This window comes from Muscardinus avellanarius (genome assembly GCF_963383645.1).
Source record: "Muscardinus avellanarius genome assembly, chromosome: 12".
Taxonomy (NCBI): Eukaryota; Metazoa; Chordata; class Mammalia; order Rodentia; family Gliridae; genus Muscardinus; species Muscardinus avellanarius.
The window spans coordinates 19,958,557-19,970,419 of NC_137798.1; the positions used below are offsets into that span (position 1 = coordinate 19,958,557).

General features: G+C 34.9%; 1 protein-coding gene across 1 annotated transcript; it reads right to left on the bottom strand.

Annotated features, from left to right (window-relative positions):
• Positions 1-8,316: 8,316 nt before the first annotated feature.
• On the bottom strand, positions 8,317-9,255 carry LOC308271353 (olfactory receptor 4F15-like; the record flags this gene model as incomplete). Its single annotated transcript, XM_080707651.1, has 1 exon — positions 8,317-9,255. The coding sequence occupies one exon, from the start codon at positions 9,253-9,255 to the stop codon at positions 8,317-8,319; it is 939 nt and encodes a 312-aa protein (XP_080563777.1).
• Positions 9,256-11,863: the final 2,608 nt, after the last annotated feature.

An 11,863-nucleotide genomic window follows, 5' to 3' on the forward strand; every position in this document is an offset into this window, starting at 1 on the left:
CCCCGCTAACAACTAATCTCCATTACCACAAAATCAGCACCTTCCATAGCCAGAAAACACCATCACCAGAGAAACAAAAAGGTCACCAGGCTCCAGAGACGAGGGGGACTCGGAGCAAAGCTCAGAGCCACAGAGGAGATACACCTCCCTCACGCCCGAGGATGCAGCAGCAATGCCTTACTGCCGGCGGCAGCGGCGATTTCACCGGACAGCTACAGCAAACCAAGGTGAGCCGCTGCGGAATAGCTGGGTGGGATTTTTCGGCGCAGGGAGTATCTAAAGCTCCCAGTGGCTGAGCTCAGCACACGCTGCAGGGACTCAGAGCAGAGCTCAAAAACAGAGAACAAATATGCCAGCTTCACGGGCGAGGGTGTGGCAGCGGCACAATATTGTCACTGGCATCATCAGCAGCAAATTCACCGAGTCCACTACAGCTCGATCTGCGTACTCAACAACAGTGAGTCAAATTGCGGGCCCCAGAGGAGAAATCCCAGTACTGCACTCCCAGGGACTTGACCCAGTGGGGGAGTGGTGGTGGCAGAGATATCACACCATAGGAGAACGTGCAACCTGGCACCCCCCATAGTCTAAAGCAGCCTCTATTGACTCCCTGGGTCTGAAACTCTGTGATACAACCCAGTAAAGGAGTAGTGGGATCTGAGATACCACACACTCGAGATACAGAGCACCTTAAGTGAAGTCATAGTGACCCAAGGGAAGAACCCTGAGAAGGCTCAAACTTCTGAAATCATGAGAAAGAGGAATAACAATGGAGCAATGAATGCCCACAACCCCACAACATCAGAACCCGATAAAACAGTAAATCAGAGATTTCTAGAAGATCAAATCAGGAAAATAACTGTAGATATAATAGAGGTGTTTTGAAAAGAATTCAGAGAGAGCCAAAAAGAGATAAAGGATGCAATTAATGAAGTAAAGGCCTCAATTCAAAGTACAAACAACCAATTAGGCCACATGGAGAATAGAATCTTGATCTTAGAAGATGATCAATCCAAAAATGAACACATAGTTTCTAATCTAGAAAAAAATATCCGACAGCAGGAATCTGACATTGAAGAAATATGGGCCCATTTTAAGAGAGCTAACCTAAGAATAATTGGAATAGAGGAGGGAAAAGAAGGTGAAACCAAAGGGATCAACAATATCTTCAAGAAAGTAATAGAAAAATTTTCCAAACATAGAGCAAGAGGTTGATACACAGGTCCAGGAAACTTATAGAACTCCCTTTAGACAGGATTGGAGAAGAGGATCCCCACGCCACATAATTGTCAAAATGAGCAATGTGGAAGCCAAGTAGAGAATCTTAAAGGCAACAAAAACAAAGGGCCAAGTGACATTCAGAGGCAAACCAATTAGAATCACTCCAGACTTCCCAAACCAAGTCATGAGAGCCAGAAGGGCTTGGAGTAACATATTCCAAACTCTGAAAGAAAACAACTTCCAGCCAAAAGTTTCCTACCCAGCAAAACTTTCTATCAAATTAGATGGAGAAATAAGAAGCTTCCATGACAAATAGAAACTGAAGGAATTTATGTCTTCAAAACCAACACTAGAGAAAATACTCAAAGAGATTAACTACAAAGAAAAAATAGGTTACACACACCAGAACCAGAGAAACAAGATTTTCCATCCAACAGACAACTAAGATTAATTATCTGTGGAGATTCATTATTTATGTTAGTCTTTTACCTATCTCTAAATTGTATTGTTTGCTTTTATTGTTGTTAATTTTTAAGAATTCTAGTTGGAATATTAATATACCTTCAGATATAGCATTTGGAAATATTTTATCCCATTCTATCAGTAACTTTTAACTCTGTTTACACTGTCTTTGGATATACAATTTTTTAAAAAATTTTTTAGGGAGTTTGTATACCCTTCTGTTGCCTTTGCTATTGAAATCATATCCAAGAAATCACTGCCAATTTCAGTGTTGTGAGGTTTTATGACCCAGATTTTCTCCTAAAAGTTTATAGTCTTAAGATTTATATTTAGGTCTTTTATCTATTTTGAGTTAATATTTGTATATGGTGTTAGGCAAGGGTCCAATTTTATTCTTTTCCATGTAATTATTATTTTTCAACAATATTTAGTTAAAAGATTATTATTTCCCCCACCAAATGTTCATGGAAACCTTGTCAAAAATAACTTGACAATATATGAAAGAATTTAGCTCTAGGCTTGTATTTAACTCCATTGGTTTATATATCTGCCTTTAGAACAGTACTACACTGTTTCAATTATTGTAGCTTTATATGGTTTGAAATCAGAAAATATATATCTTCTAGCTTTGTTCTTTTTTGAGATCGTTTTGGGTATCTAGAGTCCATATTCTATATTAGGATAGATTTTTTTTCCTGAAAAATAAATATATAAATATATGATAGTTTCACCTAAAAAAAAGAAAAGAAAAAAATATTCTCTGGTAAGAAAGAAAGCAAAAAGAAATATTGAAATGTTATATTTAAGTTATCAAAAGCTTGGTATCAGACAAATGAAACTGTTATGTGAGATTATCATTTTTAATTTTGGATAAATTGCTATAATACTAGATGTCAACCACTAAACCAAGCATGGGAAGGAGGGATGGGGAGGGAATGGGGTGGGGGTCGGGTGGGGGCTGACTGGGCGATGTGTGCATGTATGTCTACAAAAGTTTGTATCCCACTATGATGTATGAATACAATACAGTGCATCAATAAAAAATTTAAAAAAAAGAAAATATATTAGCAAAAAATTGGAAAGAGTAGAAGGTAGATAATAATGCCAGCTGCGATCCATTTTGTTAACTTTTGTGTTTAGTTTTATAAGGATGTAATTTTATGTTCTTATATAGACATATGTTTATTGAAGAGATGATCTTTACCCCATTTGTTTTCTTTGTGTACTTACCAAATGTGAGTCACATATGATTTTATTTTAATTTTATTTGCTTTTATTTCTGATATCTCAACTTGTTCTATTGATCCCTGTGTCTGATTTTATGTCAGAATCATGCTTTTTTTATTCTAACTGCTTCATAATATAATTTGAAATTGAGACCTATGGTTTGTTATTTTAAAGATTGTCGTGTCTTGGAGTCTTTTTTTCTTCTGTTAAAATTTTAGAATTACTTTTCTCTGTCTTGAAAAGTGCCACTGGAATTTTGTTAAAGAATTCACTGCATCTGTAGCTTATTGTGGGTAGTATGAACATTTTGATATTAATTCTTGCAAACTCTGAATATTAAATATCTTTCCATTAACTTGTGTTATTTTCAATCTCTTATAGTCATGATAGTTTTCAGTGTACATTTAAAATTTTTCTTGATTTTACTTATTTCAAAATACTTTATCTAAGCTGGGCATAGTGGCTCATGCTTGTAATCCCAGCCCTTGGGAGGCTGAGACAGGAGGATTGCACAGGTTCAAAGCCAGCCTCAGCTACTTAGTGAGGCTCTCAGCAACTTAGTGAGACCCTGTTTCCAAATAAAATATAAAATATGTCTTGCAGTATAGCCCGGTGGTAGAAAAGCCTCTGAGTTCCACCCCAGTACCACCAAAGGAAAAAAAAAACTTTATCTGAGTAAAATTCCATTGTGTGCATATCCCATAGTTTTATAATTCATTCATCTGTTGATAGACATCTTGGCTGGTTCTATAGTTTGGCAAATGTGAGTTGTGCGACTATGAACTAATGTATGCATGCATTAGTTTGGTAGTTTGGTTTCCATTCTTTTGGGTAGATATCCATAAGCAGTATTGCTGTATCATACAGTAGGTTCATTCCCATTATTCTGAGAATCCTCCATACTGTTTTCTAAAGTGGTTGCACTGATTTGCAGTCCTACCAACAATGTATTATAGTTTCAACCTCTCCAAATCCTCGCCAGCATTTGTTATTGTTTGTATTTTGAATGATTGACATTCTAGTTGGAGTTAGGTGAAATCTCAGGGTAGTTTTGATTTGCATCTCCCTGATTTCTAATAATGTTGAACATTTATTATACATTTATTATTGGCCAGTTGAATTTATTCTTTTGTGAAGTGTCTATTTAGTTCACTTGCTCACTTTATATTGTATTATTTGTTTTCTTAGTGCTGAGTTTCTTGAGTTCTGTGTATATTCTAAATACTAGTCTTCTATCAGAGAAATAGTTGGCAAAAATCTTCTATTGGTTTTCTGTTGAGGTTCTTGATAGTTCCCTTTGCTTTACAGAAGCTCTTCAGTTTAATGCAATCCCATGTACTGATCCACCTTTTTACTCAGCCATAAAGAAGAACACATTATGTAATTTAGAGGAAAATGTATGGAACTGGAGAACATTGTGCTTTGAAATCAGTCAGTGATAAAAATAAGAAATTGGATGCTTTCCCTAATTGTGGAAGCTAGGGAGAAAATAGGTCATAGGAGGAACTCTAGACGAAGAAGGAAAAACTACAGATGAGAAAATAAGATGATCTAACTGAAGGGTATTGGAGGGGGAAGAATGAAATTTGCTAATGTACATGATATACATTCACAAACATATTAAAGTCAAATCACTAAGGCAAACATGAGAAAAAGGGAGGGGGAGGGAATGGGATGGGAATTGGAGAAGGGCTAATTGAGTGATTTGTACACATATGCCTCTACCATCTTGTAATCCATTAAGATGTATAACTACAATGCACCAATAAAAATTTAAAAAACAAAAATCTCAAAATATTTAATCTTTTTTATGCGATTTTGTGATTACTTTCTTGATTTATTTTTCAAAAAGATTATAGTTAGTATATAGAAATGCAACTGATTTTGTCAACTAATTTTGTATTAATAAAAGTAGAAGAAAACAGAGGAAATTTTCTTGTCATTGGTCTGAGCAAAGTTCTTTTAAATGTGGCACAAATGTACAGGCAACAAAAGCTACTTTAAAGAATTAGGACTACATCAAACTACAAAGCTTTCACTTAACCAAAGAGATAAGCAATAAAACTAAACTCAACTTACTGAATGGAAAGTATTTTAAATCATTTATCTGATAAAGAATTAGTATTCAAGATATATAGGAAACTCAAACAAATTGATGATCATAAAACAACTCAATTAAACCATGAAAAAAGGCCTGGAATAAACATTTTGCAAAGAATTTATAAAGATGACCAATAGGTTTATTAAAAGGTGCTAAATTCATAAAATACTAGGGAAATATAAATAAAAGACACATGAACTATTATCACACATGAGAAGATGGCTAGTGAATACATGCAATGTAATTCTACTCAACAATAAAGAACAAAATTATGTCATTTGCAGAAAAATGGATGGACTTGAAGAACGTTATGCTAAGTGAGATTAGCCAGTCACAGAAAGTGAAGGGTCATGTTTTCTCTCACATGCAGAAGCTAGGGAGTAATAGGGATATAAGAGGGACTTTGGATATTGGAGGAGAAACTCCAGTGGAGCCAGGGAGGTGGTATTGAGGAGAGGGTTGGGAAGGGGGAGAATGAATGAAGGAAACACTTCTACTGACATTAGATACATATGGGAGAATATTAATGCCAGTCTCAATACTCTGTATTAGGAAGAGGGAAATTAGGGAGGGAGGTGGGGAGAGGCTCACCAAGTGCTCTGTGCATGTATGCCACTATCACAATGAACTACATTATGTGAGACTATAATGCATCAATAAAAGAATAATAGAATAAAAATCTCAAAGGAAAACAACATAAAAATTAAGAGGTAACAACTCTTGGTGAGATAATGGAGAAAAGGAAATGCTTCTACACTTTTGGTGGGAATGCAACTTTTATAGCCCTTATAGGAAACAGTATGGAGGTTTTTTAAAGAACCTAATAATAAAACAAAATACTACATGAATTCATAATCCATCATCATGGTATATATCCAGAGGAAATTAAATTGGCACCATACAAATATATCTGGATTCCTTTGCTTATAGTAGTATTACTTATATTAGCCAAGATGTGGAAATAAGCTAAGTATAACTTGATGAATAAATGAATACATTTTGGTCTACATATACAATGGAATTTTATTCATCTTTAAAAATAAGGAAATCCTGCCATTTGCAACAAAAACAGATGAGCTTCAAGGAGATTTTGCTAAGTTGAATAAATCAGAGAAAGAAAAAATTCTGCATAATCTCACTTGTATGTGTAATCTAAAAAGTTTGATTTATAGACATAGATGGCAGAACAGGTGAAAGAAAGGGAAATGTTGGAAAAAGGGTCTGTATTTTCAGACATATGATGAGTAAGCTCATCATATATATGGTATACTGAGGTGATGCATATGTAAGCTGATTTGATTGAGGTAATTGTTTCAATATATATATATATATATATATATGTGTGTGTGTGTGTGTGTGTGTGTGTGTGTGTGTATCAAATCATATTATACATCTTAAGTCATGAAATTCCATTAATTCTGAATCAGTCAAATTAGAAAAATGTAAACATAAAGGTTTATATTTTAACTTTGTCAAAACATAAACACATTGTATGTTTAGAAACGTCTCATATTTTAAGATTATCATAGGTTTTCTAAGGTAACATAAAAATATTAAAACTGCAAAAATCTTAAAATATTCAAATTAAAATTAAATTAAAGGCTGAAAAATAAGATAAAGAATCTGCTATAAAATGGTCAGATCAATATCCATTTTCTATTTAAAGAATATTCATTGGTTGATTCTTGGACATTAAATCACAATTTCAAAAATTGTATTATAAAGCCAGGCATGGTGGCTCATGCTTATAATCCCTGTGCTTGGGAGGTGGAGACAGACAGGAGGATTGCACAGGTTCGAGTCAGCCTCTCTGGCTTAAGAGACCCTGTTTCCAAATAAAAATATAAAAGTGGGTCTGGGAGTGTAGCCCAGAGGGAATAGGGTTTTCAGGAATCCCAGTACCACCAAAAAAATTATAATATAAACAATTTATATTATAAATTTGTTTACTGTAAGCCAACCAAAGAAGGATTAAGCTAATTCTAATTTAAATAAGTAAGAGTGAGACTTGGAGCCACAGGCCTAATCCATGAAGCATACTAACTCTGACACTCTCCTCTTGTTTCTCCTCCTCCAAGCCAAAACCCCTCATTACTCTCCCCTATCATTTCTTACTTTTTTGTTCCAATCAGTTCCCTTCCCCTCCAAACTTAAATTCTAATCTCTCATGTCATTTTTTTCAGAAAAAATGTATTCAATAATTTATATTCTGGGTTTAGGGTAAAAGAGAGTTATATATTTCTATTTTATTCAAGAGTTTGAATGTATTACCTCTAAGTTAGTACATCTGAACCCAGGTTGTCTGAGTTTTGTGGCAATATATTCCAGATTCTAAAAGTATAGGCTACATTCTTTTCATTAATATTTTTATCAACTCTTGAAAGAAGATCTTAGGAATGTAACTTAGAGCCAAATAACCTGTTAAATAGAGGCTTAATGTGATAATTCAGTACAATATTATAGTTCTGAATACTTCAAAATAGTTAATTTAGAAGCATTTAAATCTAGAAAAGTATGTATTTTACAATGAAGAATACAAACCATTTACAGTAGAAGCCATAAGATAATGAACATAAAAATGAATTAATCATGGAGTATGTAGCTATTTAATTAAAAAATAAGTATGGTGAGAGTTCACTATCTTTTTATGAGAAATTATTTCAATCTATAAGTAGAGGAAAGTATAGCCAGTGACTATTGTGATTCCATAACTAGAATATTCTTATCTAGATTTTGTAAACATTTCAAAAACTTTTATAGACTACTAACGTGCACTGTCAGTATTTGAAAGACTTAAAAAAATAGTCCATAAATGAGAAATTATATATGTAGTCACCTACATTATTATTGACTTTGGAAAGACAATCCAAGATCTTCTGACTTCTTGTATTATTAAGTAGTGGCATTCTTGGTTTAATGAGGTGGTCTGTACATCAATACTTGAGTACCTGTCATCTATCCCCAAAGTGTGTATAATCTGTTATCTATCACATGGCTGGATCAAAAATAAACTAAATAAGCCAGGTGTGGTGGCACATGCTTGTAATCCCCACACTTGGGAGGTGGAGACAGGAGGATAGTGCAGGTTTGAAGCCAGCCTCGCTGGCTTAAGAGACCCTGTTTCCAAATAAGAATATAAAATAGGTCTGGGAGTGTAGCCCGGAGGTAGAAGGGTTCCATCCTCAGTACAAAAAAAAACAAAAAACAAAAAACAAAAAACAAAACCTAAAAACAAACAAACAAACAAACAAAATAAAACAAAAAAAAACCAACTAAAATAAATAATATTTGTTCTCGTGATGTATTTAGGAGATTTTCCTCAGACTCAGGAGCTGCTTGACCAGTCGCCTCATTGCCAGCCTCATGTCTTTGTTCCTCAGTGTGTAAATGGCAGGATTCAGGACGGGCGTAACCATAAAATCCAAGATGGCAAGAAATTTATCCACTGGAAATGTGGGAAATGGCCACATATACACAAAGATGCACGGGCCAAAGAACAAAACCACCACAGAGATGTGCGCTGAAAGGGTAGAGAGGGCCTTGGACAAAGCTCCTGAAGAGCGTTTCCACACGGTGAACAGGATGACGGCGTAGGAGACCATCAGTAAGAAGAAGGTGCCGGTGGAAATGAACCCACTGTTGGCAGTTACCATGAACTCCATGCTGTAGGTGTCTGAGCAGGCCAGTTTGATGAACCAGGGAAGATCACAGTAAAAGCTATTTATCTCATTAGGACCACAAAAGGGCAAATGAACAACAAAAGCTAACTGGGCCACTGAGTGGATGAGACCAATGACCCAAGCCCCAGCCAGGAGCAAGGCACACGTCCGTGGGCTCATGATGGTCAGGTAGTGAAGAGGCTTGCAAATGGCCACATATCTGTCCAAGGCCATGGCTATGAGCAGCACCATCTCAGATCCACCAAGGACGTGAAGGACAAAAATCTGGATGACACAGCCCTGGAATGAAATGGTACTGTGTCCAGAGTACAGGTCAGAAATCATCTTAGGAACCGTTAAGGTAGAAAGACATAAATCAATAAATGAGAGGTTTCCTAAAAAGAAGTACATGGGAGAATGTAAATGAGGGTCCAAGGCCACCGTAAACACAGCAAGGGTATTTCCCAGAATGATTGTTATATAAAGCACTATAGACAAGGCAAGAAGAAAATGTTGCACTGGTCTGTAGGTTGAAAGTCCCAAAAATACAAATTCATACACTGGAGAATAATTTGTTTTAATCATTGGCTTAGTCTATGTTATCTGCAAGGAACAAAGAAGAAAATAATTATATGGATCAAACCAGAGGTATTAAAAGAAGCATGTCATTGGGTTTCACATTCTGATATTAAAGAAAATTTTTCTTTCAGTCACAAAATCGCTTTGAAAATGTTATACATTTGCTTATTGATTTAACAAATATTCACTGAATAGTTACCATGAACAGCCACATGTACTAGTACGCTATATCACATTTTTGAAAAAAAAAATAGACCCTGTATTTATATAGTCTTTGGTTTGTGAATCAGAAATCAAATAAGTAACCAAATAGATGGGTAATTAATTACAATGGCAATAAGTAATCCAGAAAAAAGACCTAAGTGGTAGGCAAGCTATGAGAGCTCATAGTAGACTCCATCTGCTGTGGTCTGGAAGATGTATGTGTTGAATCTAAGGGATTAAAAAGCTTAACTGAGCCGGGTGAGTGGCACATGCTTGTAATCCCCGAACTTGGGAGGCGGAGACAGGAGAATCGCGCAGGTTCGAAGCCAGCCTCACTGGCTTAAGAGACCCTGTTTCCAAATAAATCTATAAAAAAATAGGTGTCTGGGAGTGTAGCCCGGAGGTAGAAGGGCTTTCAGGAACCCCAGTACCACCAAAATAAATAAATAAATAAATAAATAAACAAATAAATAAATAAAAATAAATTAAAAAAAAGCTTAACTGAAAGAGGGAGATAAGTAAATGTCATCTATTCAGAGGACATGACATGGGAAACACTCTGACTCATGAAGAAACAGAACAATCTGGAATAAATAAAAGACCTTTAGGGTATGATCAAACTAGAATTCTATAGATGTATTAAGAATTTGGTCCACATCTAAGAGATGACAGAAAGCAATTGAGACATAACATTAGAACATTTTTGCTTTAGAAGGTATAAGAATATACAAGGTGAAGAATTTAATAGGAGTGGGGGGATAGAGACCATTTAGAGTTCACAAAAAGTTCATGTTAAATAGGTCTAGAAAGATTGAATCTGTCAATATCAGTTGTTGAAAAAACTTGCCAAACTCATAAAAATGATTTAAAACAGTAACTAAAATGAGTTTGAATGATATTTTTAACTTATTTGTGTGTGTGCGCTCTCAGGCACCTGTATGTTACTGGAGAATGAACCCTGGGGTATCTCCCGGATACACTACCAGCCCTTTCAAAGAAAAGTTTTTTTTTTCTTTTGAAACAGGGTCTTACTAAGTTTCTGAGAGTCCTGCTAAATGGCTAAGGCTGTCCTCAAACCTGTAATCCTCCTGTCTCAGTCTCCCAGGTATTAGCCATGTGCCACCACATGTGGCTTCAATAAAAAAATATATATATTTCATGGACAGCCTCAGCTACTTAGTGAGGCCCTCTGCTACTTAGTGAGACCCTGTTTCAAAAATAAAGGATAGAAAATAGGGCAGGGGATATGGCTTGGAGGTCAAATGCCCCTGGGCTCCATCCCCAGACCCACACACACACAAAGAAGAAAAGTATATAGATTTTAAGACTGTTGTTTATGTGAGAAAAATTTTTCTCAGTATAGACCTATATAGGTGAATTTATATAGAAATAACTTGACACTTTCAGATTAAAGACTTTCAGTCTTCCATATAAAATTTTAAGTTAAAAATATAGGAAAACAGTTATGAAATGTAGCAATAAATCAAATTAAAAAAATAACAAGGGCTCTGGAGAAAGTATGGACTACAAATATTCACAAAAATGTAGCATATACTCACATTTATTTGTAATAAAACAGATGTAAATTAAACACATACTTAGAGATAATATTTTGTTTCTGGAAACTGAAAAACTTTAAGTAACTGAATAGTTATGTCAAGGGTGAAACTGTGAGGAATAGACACTTTCCAATCCTGTAATTCAAAATATGAATTCATACATCTCTAGACACAACATAAATCACAGATACAAAAATTGTCTGTTGACTAGTAATCCTGTTACACAAAATTTATTGAGATTATACTAGTATCATGAGCTATTGGGCAAACAGTATATGCTTACTTATAAAAAAACAACAAAAAAATAAAACTTAAGTTTCCCCAAATAAAGAATTATATTATTCAGAGTATTTCAGGTAGAAAAAGCACTGTAAAATAAACAATATGGTAAAAAATGATCATAACATGCTTTAATGGAAAAACACAGCTTACACAAAAAATGTATAAAAACATGTTAAAACATTTAACTCTAGAAAATATAAAAAAGCATAAGCAACAATTATTGCTCTCTGGGCTTAATTATGTTTATTAGTTTGAACCATCTGAAATTGTGATTTTAACATATCTAATTATAATAAAATATCAATTTCTAGTGGTTTCATCTAAAATATCAACATGTATTTCCTTGCAAGAAGAATACATATTTTATAAGTTTGTTTATAAATTTTGTTTCAGAGATTTTGTAAATTACTTTCCCTTTAAAAAATAGTTAATTCTTGTCCCACACTTGAACTGAATACCTTGGGCTCCCTCCATATAGCTCCCACCAAGCTGCCTCCAGGTCCACATCTGTGTCTCATGTGATCACTCTTCTCTGAGCCCCCCACACCATGCCCAGGCTCCTGCTGCAC